Source organism: Lonchura striata, chromosome 4 (assembly GCF_050655825.1).
Source record: "Lonchura striata isolate lonStrDom1 chromosome 4, ASM5065582v1, whole genome shotgun sequence".
In the NCBI taxonomy this organism is placed as follows: Eukaryota; Metazoa; Chordata; class Aves; order Passeriformes; family Estrildidae; genus Lonchura; species Lonchura striata.
Genome location: NC_140706.1, coordinates 9440764 through 9463727, shown reverse-complemented (window position 1 = coordinate 9463727; position 22964 = coordinate 9440764). Strand labels below are relative to the sequence as shown.

General features: G+C 45.0%; 1 protein-coding gene across 5 annotated transcripts; it reads left to right on the top strand.

The window, feature by feature from the left end:
- The first annotated feature begins 731 nt into the window (after positions 1–731).
- SLC75A1 (solute carrier family 75 member 1) lies at positions 732–22755 on the top strand. 5 transcript variants are annotated; one of them, XM_085577621.1, is made up of 13 exons: positions 732–788; positions 3101–3289; positions 4420–4516; positions 8178–8281; positions 9073–9231; positions 10377–10565; positions 14968–15076; positions 15651–15762; positions 17032–17140; positions 19065–19155; positions 20645–20692; positions 21610–21699; positions 22025–22755. In XM_085577621.1, exons 2-13 carry the CDS (start codon positions 3119–3121, stop codon positions 22129–22131), a joined length of 1386 nt encoding a protein of 461 aa, XP_085433747.1. In that variant the 5' UTR covers positions 732–788; positions 3101–3118; the 3' UTR covers positions 22132–22755. The 5 variants fall into 5 exon arrangements, with proteins under 5 accessions (XP_085433747.1, XP_021406340.2, XP_085433750.1 ...); XM_021550665.4 differs by having other exon boundaries at positions 732–937; XM_085577624.1 differs by lacking the exon at positions 21610–21699.
- Positions 22756–22964: the final 209 nt, after the last annotated feature.

Below are 22964 nucleotides of genomic sequence, written 5' to 3'. Positions count from 1 at the left end.
ATAACCATTTGATCTAACTGGCACGTTAATCCTGATGTTATGCTTACATAAGCTGCTCCAAGTCTTAATCAGCTGGTAATCCATGAGAGAGAAGTCACTGAGTACAAGGTCTGTGTCCAAGTGCTGGTAACTACATCCACCCCAAACCGCATTGCCTTCGAGGGAATCAGAAGTCTTTTAATGCCTGTATTCATTTGCTTTATACACTTTGCTGGCAGCTTCTTACCTGTTTAAGGTTGTGGTGATGGATCTGCATAACCACTTGTAACCATATCCTCCTATTTTAATTAGTAAATTGGACACCAGATACGCCTGGCTAAGTGAACAGTGCTCGGTGGCGCTTACAATACCACAGCTATTCATGTTCCCCGGGCTAAAAAACTTAATGTTGAGGTGGAAGTTTGGTTTGGAAACAGAGTTACATCTTTTGCAACTACCTTTTTCTCTTTGTCAGATAGCCCTTATCAATGCCGCAGCTAACTGCTGCTGTATGAACAAATGAAACGCCGCTCTCCTCTTGGAACGAGTGTTTCAAGGCCTGTCTCTGAGGGCGAAGGAAGGGCTGCGGTGCGGGGCTCGTGGTTCGTTTCCGAGGCCGCCGCGCTGGGTGCGGGCTCAAGCCCCGCCGCGCCCCGCGGGGCCGCTCGGGCGGGCCGGCTCCGCGCTCGGCGGCGCCGGGAGCGGCTCCATCCCCGCCGGAACAGGAAGGCGGCCGGGAGGAGCCGCCGCCCGCAGCATCCCCGGGGAGGCTTTTGGCAGGCGGGGCCGCCCGCACGGCCGGAGCAGCGGTAGGTGCCCGGGCGGATGGGCGGCGGGGCCGGGTCTCCGCCGGTCTCTGCCGGCCGCCCCTTCCCTGCCCTGGCCACCTGCGGCTCGTCCGAGCGCCTGCCCTGCCCGGAGCCGGGCTGCGGGAGGGAGGCTGAGGAGCCCTGGGCAGGTAAAGCCGGGCCCGGGGAATTGTACGAGGGGATAAGGGGAGGCAAGAAAAACCCCGAAGGATGAAATTCTGGCTGCTGGCAGATAACAAATCTCAGTTCGGGCAGGGCCGGCTTTGGTGCCGATCCCTTCCTGGGAGCCGCGGCACCAAGCCCCGGCCCTGCGGACGGGGGACGGGGACAGAAGCGACGGGAATCCCGAGGGAAGGGCTGGGAGAGCCGGGCAGAGCCAGCGGCTGTGAGGGATTCATTCACATGTGCGCAGAAACAACTTCCCCAAAGCCAGAGCCCTCCCTCTCCCAGCGCGCCTCACACGAGGCAGATGTCGCCGTGGAGGTGAAGTGTTCTGTTTTTGCTGTCAGGATGCCAAGGGCCTGTAAAATGTTGTGTGGTTTCCTGCCTAGCAAAAAATTATGGAGAGGTTTGAACAACAAAAGCGATGGAGCACAAAGGCAGAAACATGCAGTACCTTGGGATATTGCGTAAGGGAAATTGCAACCACGCAGCCAAAACTGGAGCAGAGTGAAAGGTCAGCGCGGGCATCGATGGGTTTGAGCTGCACGCTGGCAGAAATGTTCCTGAGGGAAAGGTGTGAAGGATGTTACCTTTGTAAATAACCCTAGAATAAAGTTCAGCTTGGTCATACAATTCAGTGGACAACTAAACAAATTGTGAGGAAAAACAAGATACGGTCTGCCCCAGTGAACCCATCCCTCAGCTGTTGGCTGGATGGACCTAGGGCCAGAGAGTATTTGATTAAAGGAATGGTTATTTTGGCTCCATGTGCTCTTTTATCATTTGGGTAAGCAAATAATGCTGAATATTTATAGCAGTGATGATTTGCCATTTAAAATAAAAGGATCTTGAATAAATCTGCTAAATCAGACCAGTTTGGTTAAGAGCTTATGCCAAGAGTTTAGTAAATGGATTGCAGGTGGCCCCCATTCCATGTTTATTTGCCTCCTGGCAATTGAGCTTTAATAATGCTTCAGTGCTACTAAACTGACTTCACAGGTAAAAAAAAAGTCACAATAATATTTATTGCTGAGCATGACAAAGTGTTACAGCCTTCAATTAGCATAGTATTGTTTTCTATGTGCAAGTGCCTTGTGTATATAATATGGTATATCTGGTCTGGAATAAAATTTATATTAAGAATTGCTCACTGTTTTCAGTGCTGACTCATCAAAGTCAATGAATGTTTTTGTATTTATTGGCTTTGGATGAAATTCTGTCTCCTTTTTCACTCTTTAGTGCACCAATCTTTCAGGGACTTCTGCAGTAGAGGGGACTGTAAATTTGATTCTTTTATGACTGAGATATCGTGTATGTTTTATAATTCTGAAGTTTGCAGTACCATAGTTTATATGTTACTCTTTGATTTTGATTTATGTTGCAAATGAGATAATATTTGGGATTGAGACCAACTCCTTTATTTGTTAAAGACTGAACTATAATGGTCTGCGTTCTTGTTTAGTGCTTTAAGATAGTTTTGGAGTATTATCAAAGAGAATTAATAGTTCTGGTATTTCTGACAAAATGAAAATCCTGCCTTAATCATTTAATGCCCCATGTCAGTAGCTATCATCTGGAGAAAGAAATAAAGGATGAAGTTTAAAAATTTTCTTCTGCTATTTCTTGTGTTGCTTTGTGAGGTTTATCTTGAAGACAGCATTCCTGCAATATTTAGGAAGTCTGCCTCTTTTTTTTTTTTTTTTAATTGTTGTTTTGGTCATTTCTAATATACAATGAAGGCATAAATAAACTTACTTGGATGTAAATATTTGGAGTAGAGTGCCCTACTTCATAACTATTTTACTGTAATGCTGAGTTGAAAACACACAGGAAAGTCGTATTAGTGTCACTCCCGTGTTGGCAAACTTCAAATGCTCCTTAGTTCTGTTCTATTTGAGGTGCTCCTATAATAGAGTTTGTTGTTTTATTGCCTTTATATCCTGTTCTTGATGGGAGAAAATTTGGTGCTAAGCTAATAACCAAGACTAGAGGGTTGAGGCTCTTGTTCCCTTGTTCCCAGGTAGTTTAATGTAGCCAGAACTTATTTTTGTGAAGTCTTCAGAAAGTAGGAATGATTCACCAATATACTCTTATGAAAGGCCTGCAAAAAGCTTCCTGTTGACTGGATATAAAGGCAATTTTTTTTTTAGAAGTAGAGCACTGGAAACATGGACCTGCGAGAGAGAGGAGCCAGCAGCAGCTCCACCAATGCCAAGCAGGAGCAGAACTATAATCGTGTTATTACAATTGTCTTCCTGGCACTCTTCATCGACTTGTTGGGATTTGCTCTCATCTTGCCACTCTTTCCTTCCATCCTTGATTATTACAGCCAGACTGAGGTAAGTACCAAGAAAGTCAGCCCACAGAAAGTGTTAGGATCTTGAGGGTGGAATGGAAGAAAAATCACCTGCCTTGGGGCAAACCAAACAGCTGTAAGAAGATTAATAATTACCCAGCACATATAAATGGTTCTAGGACTGAATTTATTAGTCAAGCTGCATAAGACCTTATTTTTTCATTAAAATGGGAGATTTGTTTTGATAAAAATTCAAGTATTTCTTAGGGAGTAGTCCTTGTGGTTACCAATGCTTTTGTGTCTCACACTGATGTCACTGGTGAGACAGTTCATAATGGATCTGCATGCTGGGGTTTATTGAAGAACCAAAGAGATGAGAATTTTAACCCCACCTGAGTATTTCACAAGGTCACTTGCTCCCTCCCCCAGTGTGGAGCTCCATCTCATCTTCCATTTCTAGCAGGGAGCTGGCTGCTGCTCCAGAAACAGGGAAGAAGGTCCTGGCTGTGCAGGTGCTCATGGTTACCCTTCTCAGGTGTCAATGGCATCACTGGTCAAGATGAACATGTTGTTGTGGGAGAATTGTTTTTGCTGCTGTCTCTCAGCCCCTTTCTAACCCCACTCCAGCTGCAGCTGTAGGTTTTGTCCTTCTTACAACCATATCTCTAACTCTCTGATCTCCAGTGTCTTCCCCCACTTCCAGTGTATTTCCAATAGCTAAGATTTCCACCTTCCTTTCCAGACCTTCTTCTTTTCAAGTCTGCCTCCTCTTTTTGGGAATCATTCTTTTTTGGGAATCATCTTTTCCTTCTGCATCTGCAAGCTTCTGGTTCCCATAGGCTAAACAGTCTATGTACAGCAGGACAGAGTGTGTCTCATGTTGCTTTTTAATTGAAAGATTCAGGGCATGTCTGTTTAATTCAGGATTTAGCAAGCAATGGGCCCGAAGGCTTGGAAAATTCAAATTCAGATATACCCCCACCCAAATATATACTATCTCCTGTCTGTTAACACTCACAGTTTAAGCTATTTTTGATCAGTGAGGAAATTTTCCCTCATGGGAAGGAGAAGGGAAGGAATCATCTAACATTTTCTCTAGTTCACTAAGCTCTGATGCAGCCTTTGAAAATAAACTGTCTTCCTGCCTTTATTTCCCTGTTATCTGTTTTTCAGGATGGATTCTATTTGTCATTGCAACGTGGGGTAGACTGGTTTGCAGTGATGGCTGGGATACCTCCAGAGCGGAAATACAACAGTGTCTTGTTTGGAGGTAGGGAAACTGAACAAATGAGCTAACAGCCAAAAAACAAGATTCTTTCCAAGTTATTTGCAATGATGATGTGAACAATGACAAGAAATACAAAAAGCATGCTTGCCTGTTATTAGTTCTAGATTTAAGTAACACAGAAAATGTCTCTTAGAGTAGACTATAAATGATTTTGTTTTAAACACAGTGATAGCAATGAAGAGTTGTACAGTCCCATCTCTGTTGTTTGGAGACACCTGGACAGGCAGGAGGAATAGGATAACAGGAACCTTGTGAAATGCAGTAAGGACAAATTTTAGGTCCTGTCTATGGGAAAGAGTAATCCTTGCAATGCTACAGACTGGACATCTACTGGTGGCCCTGGGGGTCCCAGTCAGCAGCAGGCTGAGCGTGAGGCAGCCCTGGCAGCAAAGGTGCCAAGAGCTTCTGGGATGCATGAACAGAATCAGAATCAGTGGATCAAGGGAAGTGATCATCTTGCTCTACTCAGCACTTGATAGCACTTGATCTGTTACATTCAGTTTTGGGCCCCAGTGCAGGGAAGAGTGTCCATACACTGTGGTGAGTTTAGTGGAGATTCTTGCAGACCTTGGCTGGTCTGCAGTGGATGGCAGCTTTCCAACACCTGTGGGGAATTTATGGAGAGCTAGGATCTTCACTGAGGTGTGTGGGAGAAGGAAAGGCAACAGCTCTGCATAGAAGCAGGGGAGGTTCAGATGGGAAATAGGGGGGAACATTTTTATAATGAGGATGGTCAGTGGAACAGGCTGCCCAGAGCAGTGTCCATCCTCAGAGATTGGCAAACCCTGAGTGGGTAAGGCCCTGAACAATCTGCTCTGACCTCACAGCTGACCCTATGAGCAGGCGGTTGGAGTAGGTGACCTCCAGAGCTCCTTTTTAACCTGACTTATATGATCTTACTCAGTTTGTTCTCAGATTGTTACAGAAATACAGGCCTGCTGTTCCTTGCTGTCAGACTGCCAGCTGAGGGTCAGGAGCCTGCTGTGCTGGGCCCTGGCAGGCACAGAAATTCTCTCCCTTCACAATTGATCTGCACACGATCAGAGATCAATCAGTAGGAAGCCCTGGAAACAGAAACTTGTGAGTTCCAGCCTCCTTGCCCCTTGGGTGGGTGTAGTGCAGTGCTGCTTCTAAATCCCATTAGTCTTATTAAAAGCAGCAGAGCCACTGGCTTGCAGGGTCCATAAGCATTTTCTCTCTCTAGGACACTGCTGTGGATGAGCTCCAGCAGGAACAGTGAAGGAAACATGTCATGTTACACATCAGAGACTCTTCTGGCTTCCTGCCATCTAGACAATTGTGACGAAACTGTGATTTCAGAATATGAAAATATGAAAATATGAAGGTGTCTGGGTTAATTTTAGTTAGATCCTGTCAACCCTCTCTTTTTAGTGAGCTGAGGCTTCCTCCAAGATAAGCAAAAGGCTTTTAAAATAGACTAAATGAAACACAAAATTTAATTAGAATATGTGTGAATGTATTGTTACTATTTAAAGTAGTTTAATTTGGTATAAGACATTTTCCTCTTTCCCACCATATCCTTGCAGGCATGTTTTTCTTTCTCTGCTCACTTTTTAGTAAAATTATTTGCTTTGAATACTAGGAAACCATTTTCTTTAATCCCTCAGAAGCTGCCTTCTGTCTCCTATAAGGCTTGACCAGAAGCTTCTTGCTTTCAATTTCTCACCATCTCAGATTGTTTAGGCAAGGTGTGGGAACTCCCAGTCAAGTCCAACTTGTTGATTTTCCTTTTACCTGCCGTGTCCTGCACTCCTGGGAGAGCTGTGTGGACAGTTTCATTATAGTTGTGATGTAAAGCAGAGGCTGCTGCAGCCTTCCTGCAGCCTGTGTTCCTTCACTGCCCTCATCTGCTACAAGGAGCACAGGATTGGGAAGGTGCTTGCAAGATCATCTTGTTTCTCCCAGTGCCAGCCATATTTTTCATTTTTGATTAGACTGCAAGCTCTTCAAGGCAGAAACTTCTCTGCCCATGTCAGGGCCCTGAGGGCACCAATACTTAGTTGCTGTGACCAGTCATCACCTACACATTTTCTGCCCAGTGATTCAGTGTTACAGTGAGCTCATGGGCACTCTATTTCCCCTTCCCCGGGACCCTGTGACCCTGATCAAGATAACCCTGGACCCTCCTTCCTGCCCCCACGGGGTTGGCAGAGAGCCAGGGAAGCCCACCCTGTCCAAAGTCTATACAGACCCCTGACATTTCCTGTTTGTGCTCTTTGCCCCGCTCTCCCCTTGGACACCACAGAATAAAGAGAGAGAATAAAGAGAGCTGAACCAAAATATCTGGGGTAAGAGCCTCTTTTGGAAATCTTTGCCATCTCCTGATATTCCTCCCCTCACAGCCTGCTTACCTCTGAGCTAGTCTAGGATATTTTGAGGGGCTGTGCAAGGGGGGGAACATCAATTCAGGACTTGTATTTCAGACTTTGTCTCCAGGGCTGTCTCTGTCCCCCTCTCTTGGATGGGCCTCAGATCTACACTGGAGGTCTCTTGTCTTCCAGCCAACATCACAGTGTTGTTTCCACTCCTTTCTCTGCCCCTGACTCCTGCTGGTCCAGACTGGACTCCCTGGAAGGATGTGTTGGATAACCCAGGCTGGTGAGGCACTGCCAGTGCTGTGGTCACTCCCAGCTCCTTCCCCCATGTGGAACAGCCCTGGTTTTGCTGCATGCTGACTTGGAAATATTTGGCACGAAAGGGTGTTTTTACAGTGCTAGAAACACAGTGAAGGGAACTGTGTGTCATGAACTGCCAGTGTTAAATTCTGTAAGATTTTTACACAGTGTTTTTTTGAGCTTTGATTTATCACAAGCAGCTTTTCTCGACAAGGTGTTCAGTATCAATATTCTGCCTCCCTCAAAGTTGATGGGAGCAGAACTTCTGGTCTGTCTCTCCTCTGCCTTTTAAAGTTTTGATAGCAGAATGATCTGAAACATATAACCCAGTTTTTCTTTTAGAGAAAAGCTGTGACAGCAAAGCATCTTTTGCCTGCTTGTTGAGAGTGTAGTGCAAATTAATAAGTCTATGAAGCTAGAAATGGCAAGAGAAAAGAGGAATTAAAGATCATAGAAGCTGGAAGCAGATTTCAAAAGACTCTTGGAGTCTGTTGGAATCACTCCTACCTCTTAGGGTGCCTAACTAACAGCAGTGCTTAAGTCCTTCTTTCCATGATAAAAAGGAAAGAGACACTAATTAAGTGTGACAGAATCAGGTTCAAACAATCAAAAAAGTCTTAAAAGAATTGTGACTGTTAAAGACTGTGTTATCTCTGCTTTAAGAACAAAAATGTATGTAGTCAGCAGGGAAATACTGGAGAATCATCATTCCATAATAACCAGTGAGTTTCAAACCCTTTCTCACCAGTGAAGTAACCAGGAAATCATCCAGTTTATGCCTGTTACTCTGGTCAGGCTGTGCATCTGGTTTGTCTGTATTTGCTGCCTCAATGCAATGTTGGTGTTCTGAGAGACAATGCTGTTCTTCATAGCTGCTGTTTTACATTTAATGTCATGTTTTTATCACACATAGTGTGATAGATCTTGAGCAGCTTGCCTGTCTTTGTATTTAAGATGAAGGCAGCAAACCTAATGATTCATATCTTTTTATCTTTGTTTTTTTTTAGGTCTGATTGGCTCAATCTTTTCCCTCCTGCAGTTTTTCTCCTCTCCCCTCACTGGTGCTGTGTCAGACCGCTGGGGCAGGAGGCCTGTCATCCTGGTGACAGTGGTACGTGTCACATGCTGATCTTGGTCTCAATATCCACTGGCAGGCACCATGATCTTGTGCTTAGCACAGAATCTGAATTGTGACAGTCACAGTTCAGCTCTAGAATTGAATTTTCAAGATTTGCTGGTTGTTGACTCTTTCTTGGCAAGTCACTGGGCCACACTTCCAAGTGTGAGTGCTTAAACTGAGCTTCCCAGACCCAGAACTGTTCATAGAAGACACCAAGATATTTATCTGTTTCTGTCATTTTCCAAAATTCCTCTCCCCTCTGTTTGGGAGAATGACTTCAGATGCTCTGTTAACAAATGTTTGACTTAATTCCTATGTATTTTAGTTCATCAAGTGATTAATGAGGGCTGATCACTTCATGACCTGTTCCTCAGAGCCTGGGAATTGTTGGTTAGGAAGTTCTATATAGCACTCCAAGATGCTTTTCTTATGAATGTGAGCATTGTCCTTATTTTGAACTCAGATTTCTCTTGTATTTGGAAACAAATGGAGTGGGATATACAAAAATGTTTTGTACCCAGGACTGGTTTTTAACCTCCACAGTGTTTTGCTCTTCTAATTTTGTTAGAAATGCCACAATTATATGTAGTTTGTATGGACTTGTTTCTACTTCTTTTATATTGCTGTTCAATTCATAGTGCAGTGTCAGTTTATTCAGCCATTTCTGGGGTTTGGAGCAGCCATTGAAAACAAACAAAATCTGCAAACATTAGGCTGGGAAATGGGCAGAAATTACATCAACTCTGCATTGCTTTATAAAGAATCCTTTCTTGCTTCTGCAGATGGGTTTGATAGCATCATACTCACTCTGGGCTGCCTCTCGGACTTTTGGCGTTTTTCTTCTCTCCAGGATCATAGGTGGAATAAGCAAAGGGAATGTCAGCCTCTCCACAGCTATCATTGCTGACTTGCACTCTCCAAAAGCACGGAGCAAGGGCATGGTGAGTGACACCTGTGGGGCACATGTTTAGTGTTAATAGGCAACTTTTAATTGATTTTGGGTGCTCAGTGTATCTTCATCAGTGTGCATTCATTGATCAAGTGAAAACATGACTTTACATTCTATTTTGCTTCTGGAAAGGTGCCAGATCATATTCCTGGGAGCTCTTGGTCTTTTGCCAACAACCTTCACCTACAAGTGAGACACAGATGCTCAAGAGATGGGAAAACTATCTTGTTTCTGTGTTAGAACTGTTTCTCCTGCTGGTTAGCTTTAATTCTGATTAGAACAGCTTAGCAATCAAAAGGTCTTATGGCCCAATTTTGGCAGCTGGAAGCCAGTTACAGGGCAGCCCCTTTTCCTCACCTTCCCAAGCTGTGGAAGCTCAGCAGCACAGCACAGTGTGCTCCTGACTTCCTTGCACACTGCACTGGCTTCAGGATCAGAGCTCAGTGGGTAAAGGATGTGACATTTGGCTGACTGAGAAGTATGAGCAGCTGCCCTGGCCACTTCCAGAAGACAGTGGCCCAGATGGAAACATCCTGCAGGCTGAACTTGGCCTGTGAATTACCAGTTACATCTTTTATCCTATAAAATCCATAGAGGCCCAGATTTCTCTTAACAGATTGTTGTAAGCCACTACAGAGGACAGCTGCTTCTTGGGAGGGGAAGGCTTTACATTTCACAGTGATAGCTAGTGAATCTTCCAAGCAAATTATCATAATCCTGGTGAGCCAAAATGCATTTTTATTTGTGCAGAGAAGTAGCCTTACAGCACTAGTAAATAAAATGGATCAGGGCCTATTTTTAGGGCCTGAGAGTAATTCACTTAGTGCAGCATGGTTCACATCCACATAGCTTGTATTCTTTTCTATTCCAAAGCAAAGCAGGCATGTTCATTCTGCCTTCTGGGTGGCAAACAGCATCTGTCAGAAGCTATTTCCAAGCAGTGATGGGCCACTGCCTGGACAGAAAACAAAACTGGTTGTTTGGAAACATCAGGCTTTTCACACTTCCTGCTCCTTGCTGTGCACTCCCTGCATGCTCAGGCTGATTGGATTCTGTACCTGGTTAATCCAAATATTTTCAGAACCTGAAAAAACTGGTGGCTAAAGTTCTCAGTCTGTGTTCACTTTATCCCTGCAGGCCATGATTGGTGTTGCTTTCTCCCTGGGCTTCACCCTGGGCCCCATGATGGGCGCTTACCTCGCCATGCAGACAGAGAAGGGAGAAGTCTTCTACCTCCGCTCTGCACTGTCAGCACTCGTGTTTTCTGTGGCTGATTTCATTTTCATCTTCCTCCTCCTTCCAGAGACACTTCCCAAGGAAAAACGGGTAAATGGACCATCAATCTCAAGATCTGCTTTTTCTGTAAAAATATGATTTCAGAGTGGTAGAAATACTGGAAACAGTGAAGAACAGGCTTAGCCAGTGTCTCAGAAATTTAGCTCATTTCTGGGATTAGGATTATTATTAATGCTGGTGTCAAAGCAGATGTATGATCATAGAATTATAGAATATTTTGGGTTAAAGAGCACCTATTTCCAACCCCATTGCCACAGGCAGGGACACCTTCCACTAGACCAGATTGATCAAAACCTCATCCAGCTTGACCTTGAACATTTCCAGGGATGGTCCCATCTCCTAGCCCAGTGTAATGCAAGATCTTTATAGTTAACATGACTGCTTCATTGCTGTTTTTGGTGTGTTAGGTTTAAATTTCTCAAAACCTAATGTAAACATAGGAGGGAGACTATGAAATTTGAACTATAACAAGGATTCCTTGGGGAAGAATTTCAGCAAATCATAAAAGTAAATGCATCAGAGGCTGGATTTTCTTTCATGCAGTCAGTATATGTTAGAAGTTTTCTTACCTGTTACCTTGTATTTGCTTGAATATTTTGCACCCTAAAATAGCAAATTATTTTTTTCTGAGCTGTTCTGTCTGCTACAGATAGAAAATAGCTACATGTGCTAAAATTCAATGACTGATTGGATTTGTGGGGCCAAACATTTAATAATATTAGGGTTTAATATTGTGTGGTTGGGCACTGTCTGACTAGTCTCTTGGAGCAGTCTCCTTTGTAGAGTGAGAGTGGTGGAATTCAGCCCTGGGTATCTGCACTTGATTTGAGGCTTTCACTGGATTGGGTCTTTGCTGTGATCCCTGGTTTCTAGGCAGCACTCTGTTTTTGGAGGGTGCTTGGTCTCTGGATAGCCAAACCCAGTTGACATGGAGAATTGTTCAGGAAACTTTTATCTGCAATGATCCTGCCAGGGCAGAACTTTGCACCTTCCCTGAGTGTTTCCCAGCAGGTTGTGTCCCATGTGAAATCTGTTGCTCACAATATGTTCCCAAGCACTACAGCTATGTTATTTTATTTTAACAACTCTTCCATGTGTCATCTGTTCCTCTTTCCTATTTGGCTGTTCCTAAACCTTCCAGATAAAATCCTGCTCTTAGAGCTGCACACTCTGGGAATGTGGGAACATGGTGACGTAGAGCAGTTCTGCAGAGCAAATCTGTATTCTATAAACAATTTCTCCTTTGCTGTAGAGTGATTAGATGGCTGCAGTGCCTTTTGGGATCATGTGATGATCCCTCCCCCTTTTATTATCCTCTTGAAAGTTCTGATCAGCTGGTTTGTATTAGCCAACACCACTGAATTTTGGACAGGGAAGGAGCTGTCTGTCACTGCTTGTTGGGGCTCTGCCCCTGTGCAGCAGTGGGTGCTGCAGTGAGGTGCTGCCCAGGGCCAGGTCCCAGTGGCACAAAGCACACAGAGAGCTTGGCTGCTCCTCAGAGGGTGGCCTGGGGCTTCAGCTTGGTGTCAGTGCTCGTGTGCTGTCAGCCTCCATCTAGGCATGTGATCTCTGTGTTCCAGCATATTTGTGATTTCAGTTATCAGGCTGCTCTGCTCTCTTCTTTGGTAATTCCTCCCACTTTCTGAGTGTTTTATTAGCCTGAGGATGACAGAGGAAAGGCAGGTATGTTGGCTGCCTTTCTGGAACTTGGCTGGGCTGAGTCTGGAGCAGGTGCTCCCAGAAGTATAGGACTGGAATATGGTGGAAGGACAAAGCTGTAAAAAGAGGGGAAATCATCATGCTAAATGGCAGGAGGATGTGCCAGTGGGATCAGACATCTGTTTCCTTGAAGTTTGCTGTGTTCTCATTATACTCTTGTTTCTCTATCAGTCTGCTTTCCACAAAGAGAATGTTTCATATTGATTCATGTCAAAATTAACTTGTAGGAAGGGAAAATGAAGGGGGATGGGAAACAAGGATGTATTTTCAACCAAAGAGAACAGCATTTTTACTCTCTTCCTTCCTCTTTTTGTCAGCTGTTCCATGAGTTGATCAGGTGAAGAGTCATACTGGCCTTATGGCAGCCAAAACAGCTCCTGCTGTGACCTGACTGGGAGAAGGGAAGAATAGGAAGGTCTCTAGTGGAATCTGTCCCCCTTGAGAACTTTTGAGCTAGTTTTTAGCTAAGTTTGCCATGAGCAAGGCTGCCTGGTTGGGGGCAGAGTCTTACAACTCTTTTTTTCCGGACTGTGTGTAGGGTTATGCAGTATCAGTAGCAGACTTGTGGAAAGACAAAGCTGTGCTCTGTGCATACTAAACACATCTGCTTTGGAAGGTCAGGCTGCAGCAAAGCCCAGGCTGCATTCCTGGTGTGGACTGACTCTGCCTTCCAGACCTGTTACTGAGTCTCTCTGCCTCAGAGGAAAACAGAAGGAGCAGAGACACTGAAAAATGCCTGCCATTGATGGTGACTTTTGAGATGATCATGAAGTAAAATTGAGCAATTATGGAAAAATTAATCATAAGCATAGAAATTAAATACAAGTTAGATGTTGCAGAGTTTTTACCTGTGAAGAAACTGAGCTTCAGCTGCTTACACTGACTGAAATTGGCAGTGTATACTTTTCGGGGGATGGTGAAACTCTTTAACCAGTTTTAGGACAATGTTTTCATTATGGATCAGTAGATGAAATAATTTCTAGATCACTGTTTCTTTGGCAAAGATAGGAGAAATTGCAAAAAGAACCTGTGTGCACACACAAACATACCTACATTAAAAAATCTATTAGGTATATATATTCCATAAAACACTTAAGATTTTAAACATGTGCAATTACAATGTATTGTAATTGGACAAAACTAAAATCAGCCTTGTGCATCCTGTCTGACATGGATAATAATTCAAAACAGGTACAAGCTACAGGGTATTTTTGTTACTGGCAAAGATGCTTGCAGGGAGTTGCTTGTGCCCTGATTCTCTGTGCTGGAGTGCAAACCCCATTGTACCAACACATGCAGGAACTGGGGATTGCCACAGGCCAGCTTCAGGAAATCCTCTGAGACTTCTCAACAGGGTGAGCAAACTTCTTGGGTGTGTCTGTGTACTGTGTGCAATACATGCAGTGGGAGGGAGAATAAATATCCCAGTATTTTCTGTGTGAATCAGCAGCTTGGTGGCTCCAGGCCAGCCCAGTCTATTGAACTGGTGCTGGTGTGAGACTGAGGGGCTCCAGACTCTGCTGCTGGGCACTCAGAAACTCTGGCTATCAAAACAAGAGAGGTCACATTAATACCATATTGAAGGTTGATTTGTTTACAGCTCTAGGTCTCTAGGTCATGCACTGAGATTAAATTCCACTGATAATCTGACCTTTAATCTCTACCCTCAAAGGGACAGTAGCTCCCACCCTGCCTGTCTGGGAAGAGAAGAAAACTCATCAAATAAAGTCTGTCCAGTACTTTGAAGGTGTGAAATAGTACATGTGATTATTCAGGATTCTTGAGTGTCTTACCTCTCCCTGTGACTGTTGTGTAAAGTGACAGGTTAAATTCTACTCGAAATAATAGTTTCCCTAATAATGTAGGGAATTTGATTTCTAATCATTTAGACATTATTTCTTTTAGTGTTTTCTTTAGCTTTCTATCTATGAGAATTAAAAAAAACCCCAAACAAATAAAAATGTAAATGATCTATAGATGAAAGAATAAGCATTAGTTGAAAGAATAAGTGCCTGTGGGAGCAGGGAGCAGGGAGAGTGGCACTAGATACATAATTAGGTTGAGATGTACACAGCACAAGGCCTAGATTTGTTACAAAATAAATCTTCCTCTTTGAAAAGTCACCCATTGTGGCTGGGCAGAATCTCCTTGGAAATTTCTTAAAAATATTTCCAAAGAATCTCTGTAAAAATTATATTTTCCTTCTCTTCCCCAGGAGGTGTCACTGGCTGGCTAAAAGAGCAACCAGTACCAAAACAGACCAGTGTCTGATGTGCTGCACATACTGGTCTCAGATTTGTAGCACAGGAGCAAGCACAGATTTTTAGCTCACAGCTTCCTGTGAGCTTGCAGGCAGATGTGCCATTATTTTCCCAGTAAATGTTCTTTGGACATGAGTGATGATGCAAAAGGTGAACCAAATAAAGCCACCTTCAAGGCTGTGGAGAATAAGCCACTTCTGCTTTGTAAGAACACAAAGAAGAATTTCTGTCTTCAGTGAAAGGTGCTCCCTTTCAATCACAGTTGCTGGCACCAGTTCTGAGTTCAGAATGTCTGGGTTGTTATTGGGGCCCAGTCAAATCCCAATGCGAGGTGCCTTGTTTCATCTCAGATGATTTGTGTAGGTGTAGAGGCACATTTGGTGGTTACTGTCAGTTCCTAGCTGTGGTTATTACATTGGATTTTAAATAAACCTCTTTCTGTCTTTGATCAGGTCCCTTCTGTGACATCTGGATTTCAGGCAGCAGTTGACTTGCTCAGTCCTTTGGCTTTATTTCAGTTCTCTGCAGTCACCCGAGGAAAGGAATCCCCTTCAGAGCAGAGTAAGTGTCAGGTGGCTTTTTACAGTAATCCTCTGTGTCTTTGTGTGTGGCACTGGCCTCTAAGTGAAAACTGCACTAGAACCATTCCAGAAGCAGGACTGTTTACTCACTTAAAACCCACCTTAATAACTTATGAGCAGGCAATTGGAAGTCCCGCTGGACCTTGGTCTTTTTATTCCCAAAATAAGGTTTTGAAGATTTCTGACTTGATATTTGTGTTTTCCTCAGCCACTGGCTGCAGTAAGTGAAGTGATTTAAAGATAGATCAAGGCATGAGCAAGGGAAGATGTGAGTTTGCTTATTCAAGCTGCAAACCAGGAACTTCAGACTTGAATTTTATTTCTCAATTCATTACTTGGAGATGTAGGATTCTCTGCATCTCTGTGGGACTCATTTTGTGGCATATCTTGTATGGATATTTCAGATGAGCATCTGAAGTGAGAACAGTTCCCAGTTGATAAATGCTGCTTTTCTATTGTGGTTTTATTGTCAAGCTTTGCTTGCAAAACACCACCATGTTTTTCTCCCCACCTCCCACCCCCTTGGTGTTTGTTTGGATTTTTTATTTTTTCAGATCTTCAGAATCTCAAAATTTTGGGCCTGGCCTACTTCCTGTACCTCTTCCTGTTTTCCGGCTTGGAGTACACACTGAGTTTTCTCACTCACCAGAGATTCCACTTCAGCAGGTATTGCAATAAATGTTGTATATTTTGACTAGGGTGTTTTCCAAAATATTCTAATTTAAGGTCTCTTCATATATTTTCAAGAGAGGCTTTCTGACATTAGTCCACCCCTGCGTTCGGTGGTATTTGGTCTTTGTAAGAAGAATTTATGAAGTAAAGGCACAATGTTTATCATGAAAGGAAGTCTACTCCATCTACAACTTCTAAAAACTAGGGGGAATATAAATACCCAAGATTAAATTAAAGCTCCTGAAATAGGTATAGCTGTACTAGTTGTATTGATTATAGTAAAACCTTTTCTTGCTCAAAAGAGTTTTTGGGTATCGGGACAAATCTTGAAGCTCACAGAGGCAGAGGCTGGGGGATATCTGTGTGATGATATTTGCTCATCAGCAAATTCTGCATGGCATATGGTGTGCAGTCATGTCACAGAGCCTGATTTCCTGTAGTCAACCACCAGAGAAGAAAGAACAGAATCCACCAACAGCTCAGCTTGAAATACTTTTTCTGCCAGCTCATAGGAAGAATTCCAGCCAGGAATGTGAACTTGCAATTTGATTCCTGTTCGTGTCCTTCCCTTTGAGTAGCTCTCAAGGGTTGTCTCATCTTTCCCTGGCTGTCTTTCCTAACACTTTGTGGTTTCACTAATCCGTGTGTGTCGAGGAGAGGTTTCGTAGTGCATTGAGCTCTTGTGTGCTGTGCATTCAGGGCAGCCCTCAGTGAGCTGCAGAGCTGTGTGCCAGCAGTGCAGGCTCTGAGGCAGCAAGCTTGTTGTGGAGGTGAGGCCCTTCAGTTGAGAATATCCGCATAATTCAGTCAGTAAGAGAGGGGAAAGGGAAAGCTGAAGAAAATTGAAGGGTGGAGGGAGTGATGTCTCAGACTTCCCAGTGTGACAGTGGATCACCACCACTCTGTGCCTTCCTGACCTCCATCAAACCCTCCATGAGCTGCACCTTGGAAACCAACATCTCTGCACATGGCACAGATGTTCACAGCACATGTTGAGTCCTTGGGCCACCCCAAAAACCCTCACCTACCCCACAGCAGTCCAGAGGTGCTGCAGCACTTGCCAGCATTGTTCCATCTATACAATCAGTCCTGGGAGTTTTCTCTCCTTGCTCTGTGCTTGCCATGGCAGCTGCTGGCAGTGTCCTGAGAGCTGTGAGAGCCCCGAGGGCTTCTCGTGTCCCTTGCTCAGGGGAGGGCTGGGAGTGGTGAATCCCAGGAGTGTTTGTGCCTGACTCTGTATCTGTGGCTTTGCCTCCCTTCCAGCATGCAGCAGGGCAAGATGTTTTTCTTTATTGGAATAACAATGGCTGTGATCCAGGGAGGCTATGCTCGCCGAATCAAGCCAGGAAATGAAATCAGAGCTGTAAAAAGGGTAAAAAAAAAATCAATATTTCTTTTTCTTTCCCCCCCACAAATCTGATATGTTAATTTTCAGTCTGAACTGCAGTGAAGGGTAGTTGGAGGTTATAACTGTCTTTGTCCAATCAAAAGATATTTCTGTCTCATCTATCCAGCTAAATAACTTGAACTGGTTGTTGGGCACTCATTTGTCTAACTAAACTTTGGAACATTAGAGCTCTTTCTTATGATATGAGCAACAATACTGTTGAAACTTTGTGTTCTTCATATTTTATTGCAGTAAGGAATGAGAACAGATTGTCCATCTGTGCAAATTAGGTAGAATATTGTGAAGAGTATGCTTTATTTCAGTGATTTTTCTTGCAGTGCAGAAACTACTTTGGGGCTGATCTCTGACTTTCTTTCTGGGAAATTATTTTCAATCTGGCTATCTTTGTGCTTGACAGGCTTTCCCTAGAGTATATTTCACTGCTGGGCAGGGAGAAATAGGTTCTTTTTCCAATCTTTAGTTTGTGATCATCAGTATTACACATAACAATAGCATGTATCAGTGTTCAGACTGAGGTCTCACTGACAGAAGTGTACATTCCTTTGTTTTGCTTGGCTCTTTCCTCACAGAGATACTGCAGCTGCTGTGCTGGGATGACAGGGAGCAGCTCCCTGCAGTTTATACAGCTGTGGGGACAGTAGATAGATGTGCTGTGTGTGGAGCCAAACAAAGCACTACCTTGGCTCCTTGGCAATAGGTTTGCTTGGACTGTTAGAGCCTTGATGTATGTATTTTACATTATTTTGAGGTCAGCGTGATTTCAGTGGTGGCAGGGTAGATTTCCAAACCACTGCATTCCAGTGAATTGACTCAGCTTCTCTTAAAGTGATTTGTGCTGGCGAAACGATCCCCACCCTGGTCTCTGGCAGGCAAACCTCGATGTCAGGCTGCTGGTGTCACGTTTCCCTGTGGATGAACATCAGCTCTGCTGCTTCATCTGCACATCAGCTTCCCCCCTGTGCTCTGCCAGCCTGCTGTGTTTGCTGGCACTGCACTGCCCTTTGCACCTCTCATTTTCATCCTCCTTCCTCAGGCCTGCACCAGGACGTGCAGTCACCTCAAACACTCATTTGCTGGGCTGAAGGCTCCTCATGAACCCAGTGTCTGCTCTGCAGAGACCCCCAGCCCTGGGGCACTCTTCTCCATGGATGCCCGTGGGTTTTGTGGGAATTCTCCCTTTTGCTGAAGTTATTCTGGCAGTTTGTGAATCTGCACCATATGGCAAAAGTGGCCTCTGTTAGCACAGTGGTTACAGTAGCTCATTTATCACTGAATCTTCAAATTTAGGTACTTAGTGGTAATGAATACCCTCCTTCATCACACACAAAGCAGGAATCTGTCTTTTGTGCAAGAGCTCTGTAAGCAAGGGAGAATGGAAGTCCAGCTTTTGGAGGTGATGAAGAATACTTTTTATTTTGGGGGTTTGAATTTTAGATGCATCCTCTCCCCACTTTTTTCCTCTTGGCTGCAGAAATCTGAAAGCTAAAGACAAAATCAGCCAATAATGCTGAGAAAAAGCAGAGGAGCTGTAGTCCTGCTGCACACAAGCTTTTTCTTCTCTTGTGCCAGCTCAGGAGATGAAGAGTTAAAGCCAGATTTCTGTCCAGGTCAACACAGAACAAGAGGAAAAATCCCCCAAAATGCCAGATATGTAGAGAGAGAACTTGCATGGGGTGTACAATCATGTGGTAGTGAGAGGGAACAGAAAAGTTCATTGTGCTGGTGTGTGGCCATCCAGGTGACTTTGAAACGTCTACTTGGGAAGAAAGGGCTTTCTGCTTGTGGCTTGTGTGCTGTCCCATGCCCGGAAGGGAGCTGGCAGGACACCTGGAGTTAAGCTTTAACAATCTCAGCTCAGATGTAACCGTGGGACTCGTTCCTTTTGCAGGCTATTATGCTGCTGGTTCCAGCGTTCTTGTTAATTGGATGGGCTGCAAATGTGACCATGCTGAGTGCTGGACTGCTGCTGTACTCCTTCGGTGAGCTGTGCAAGCTAAGCACAACTGATTTTCCTTTATGCATTTATTCACACTCTTAAAAAAGATGCACTTCTAATTTCAAATGAAAAGTTACAGAAAGTTGACACTTGGGTATATGAAATATGGACAAAACAGTGTCTGTTTTTTTTTCTGATGCTGTTTGCATCACAGGAAGTTGTCATGGTGGCATTTGGAATCATCCCCAGTGCTCCTGTTGTCCTGTCTCACTGTGGAGCTCTTGAGGATGGTTTTCTTAACCCACTCTTAGCAGACCTAGTAGCAAAGTATTCACTAAATAGCCAGTTCAGGAAAAAAGTGAGACATGGAACCTTTGTAGCTGAGTGGTGCTGCATGATTTCTTAGGCTGGAGACCTGCACCCTCTGAGGGTGTTCGGAGAGCGAGGGTCAGATGTTTTCAGTGTTTGCCTAAATTCTGTTCTGCCAGCCTACGCTGTTGTTCAGGGAAACAGTCATGAATGAAGTTGGATCCATCTATTGGATGTCTAAAAAGAGATTTCGGGTATTACCAATGCTGTTAACTATTGTTAAGCAGCTCCATATATGACTTATTACAAAAGTAGACTTCTCTTTTACATGATACAGCTTGATTTAGAAGTAAACTGCAAACCAGAAAATGCACTTATTGAGCCTATTATTTGTGTGGGGCCAGCTGTGTGTTTGACAGATGAGGAGTGAGAGGAGGTATTCATTATGTTTAACCATATTTGAGTCTTCTCTGGCCCCTTTCTGTGCAGATTGCTCCATCTCTTCCCAGTTAAGCCAGCTAGAAATGCCCTTGGGGGGGTTCTCTTCTTCTTTTCCTCCCTCTGCCCAGCAGTTGGGGCTCTTGCAGTTAAAGCAACGTTGATCATTCCTGCTCTTGCCTTTCCCTTCCCTTCTTCTGCTTTTTATGTTTGAGGCACTTCTTTCTTGGCAGAAAAGGCCCCTATTTCAGTAAGAGGGCAGTGATTGCTGAACAACTCTTGGCTTTTTGTCCAAAAAATTTGGTAACCTTTTCTTCTTGGATGTGACTTTCCCAAGAGAGGCTGTAGCTGCCTCTCCTCCCCGAGTCCAGTGCCCTGCCTGCACAGGGACAGTGTCAGTGTCACTCGTACAGCCACCTCATTGTCTGTTTGCAGCACAGCGATTCCCTGCTCCACCTGATAAGAGCGTAGCGATTTGGGAAGCTGCCAGCTGGCTGATCTGCCCTGTCCATCCCCATCCCAAGGGCCCACAGAATGAGGGATGCTAATGTGAAACATCTGCTTGGAGCACTCTCGGCTCTGGGCTCTTCCTGCAGGTTGGCTTGCAGGGGGTGTTCCCATCATTGACCTGGATTAAACCTGGTGACTCAGTGGTGGTAGAGTACCCAGAGCTCAGCGTATTTCTCTGCAGCAGTTACGAGTTTGGGCCACATGTTTGTCACTGTTGTTCTTGTCTGTTCTGAGCTCTGCTGAGCACTGACAGTCTCTTCTGTGGATTTTTCCAGCTGCAGCCATTGTTATCCCGTGTTTGTCAGCAGTGGTGTCAGGCTATGGTGAGTGTCCTTCCTGCTCTGTGCTCCTGGCCACACCTCTGACCTTTGTATTAACTTGGCTCAAATTACACAGAACTGACCTTGAGTTGAGTGAAGCTTCAACTGGAACAGTTGTGGATCCATCTCAGGCCCTTCTGTAGGGGAGCACAGGGAACCAGCCCATGGTCATACCTGGCTCATAACAGATAATTTCAGCACTAACAACGATCTGCTCAGTGACCATCAATGTCACACTGGAATTTTGTGCTGTGTAACACAGCTCAGTCCATTGTGATGGGGAAACTGCAGCAACCTCATTGCTGGTGGTGATGAAGATGAGAAGTGGGCAAAGGCCACAAACAGCATTGAGGAAGGAACAGTCTGGGCTCTCTGAAAAGGACACCAGCCCTCCCTGCCAGCAGTGAAATAATTTCTTGCTGATTCCTTAGAAAAGACCTGAAACCTTCTGGTGGTGGTTGCTGTTACCTTGTAAAGCAGATGTAGCTGTGGTGCCATCTGTGGATAACACAGCTTTGGGTCAGCTGGGTGCCAGGACTGCAGCGCTTGCTGAGGTGGAAAAGAAAGGTTTTGCTCATTAAGGTCATGTTTATGTTGCTCTTATTTAACTTGCATCTAGTTCTGTGTTTATTGTACAGCTGGGCCTTCTCACAAAATCTTGTGCACAATGTGAAGCTTTTGTTTTGGATAGGCTTGGGGGTTTTTGGGAGGTGGAATATGTACTAACTGTCCGGGTCAAGCACTCCTGCCAGGCCCTGGTGTTTATGTAGTCGAGGGCCTTGGTGGGGGGCAAGCACAGACTGGGGACTGGGAGAGAAACGATAGAAGGGGAAGAAGCAAGTGGGAACTACCCCAGAGAACAAAGCTGCCAGAGCTACAGCCGTGCCCAGACCCCCCAGTGTCACGCTCTGCTTGCACAGGCACTGCCGGCCAGAAGGGACGAGTCATGGGCATCCTGAGGAGCCTGGGCGCCCTGGCCAGAGCCCTGGGACCCATCCTGGCAGCTGCAGGTGAGTGTGGCCTCCTGCTCCTTCCTCCTCTTGGCACCAGACAGCCCAGGGGCACAGGCATCCCCTACTTGGGGTCAGAGCAGAGGGTAAAGGGACAGAGGAAGGAGAAGCAGCCTCAGAGCTTGAACTTGGGCTAATGTTAACACCAAGCAAGCCAGAACCTGAGTGCAGCCATGTGTCAAGCTCCTGGCACCCTCTGGCTCAACCAAGGGATCAGTAGTTCTGTTCAGCTGTGCAGGTACTGTGTGAGCACAACAGCTTTGAGGGCACTCACACAGCCGCAAGGACAAGCGCAGTAACAACATTACTTTCCTTTCTTTTGCAGTTTACTGGCTGGCTGGGGCAGAGATTTGCTTCACTATCTGTGGAGCTTTTTTCCTTGTCCCCTTGGCTCTACTCAGGTCTATAAAACAGCAGACAAAGGGGGAGTAGGAAGGAACCACAAAACCATCACCAGGCTTCCGAGGACCTCTGCGAGACCTGACTCTTGGCACCTGACTCTGCTGAGCAAAGAGGAAGATTTTCATATTGGAAGGAGATACACGATGACCATTTGCAGCAACAACACATAGCAGTTATGTTTAAGGTGGCCTCCCAGCCAGCTGGATTAGCTTTGCAAATAGAAAAACACCAAACAAACAAAAACAGACACACACACCCTGACCAAGAGTTGAGAAAGGCATGCAGAGCCAGAGACAGCACAACAGCAGCAGGCCTGGAGCCCTCCCCACTCACCAGGTGCTGTTGGTCCTAGCCCTGAGCCTCTGCAGGGGCAGGGCTGGCTCAGAACAAGCCCTCAGGACCATTCTGATGGGGTTTTTGTACAAGTGGTACGAGAGCTCTGCAAATGTTGCATCCACACCTGCAAACGTGATGGTCAAACAAAAGCAGAAGCACACTGCAGGCTGTCTGGTACCCCACTGGTACTTTGGCACAGGTGGACTGTTTTTAATATACAATTAAATTTGGGGACATTTTTTATATTTCTAATACTGTGTGATGTTTTTGATGACCAAGCCCTGTTCTTTTTGCATTACAATAAACAGTTACACTGAATACTCCTGTGGTCAGTTCATTGCAGTTACCCCCATCTCTGAACTAAGCATCCCTGTCTGGCTGAGGCAGAAAGGGGCCAGAATTCTACCCAAGGTGCCAAAGGCCTCCTTGAGGGAGCCAGCCATGGATGACTGCACCATGCTGACCCAGCTAATGGCTGGGGGAAGGAACCACCACCACTGCTGAGCTGGGAGTCTCTGGAAAGGGAG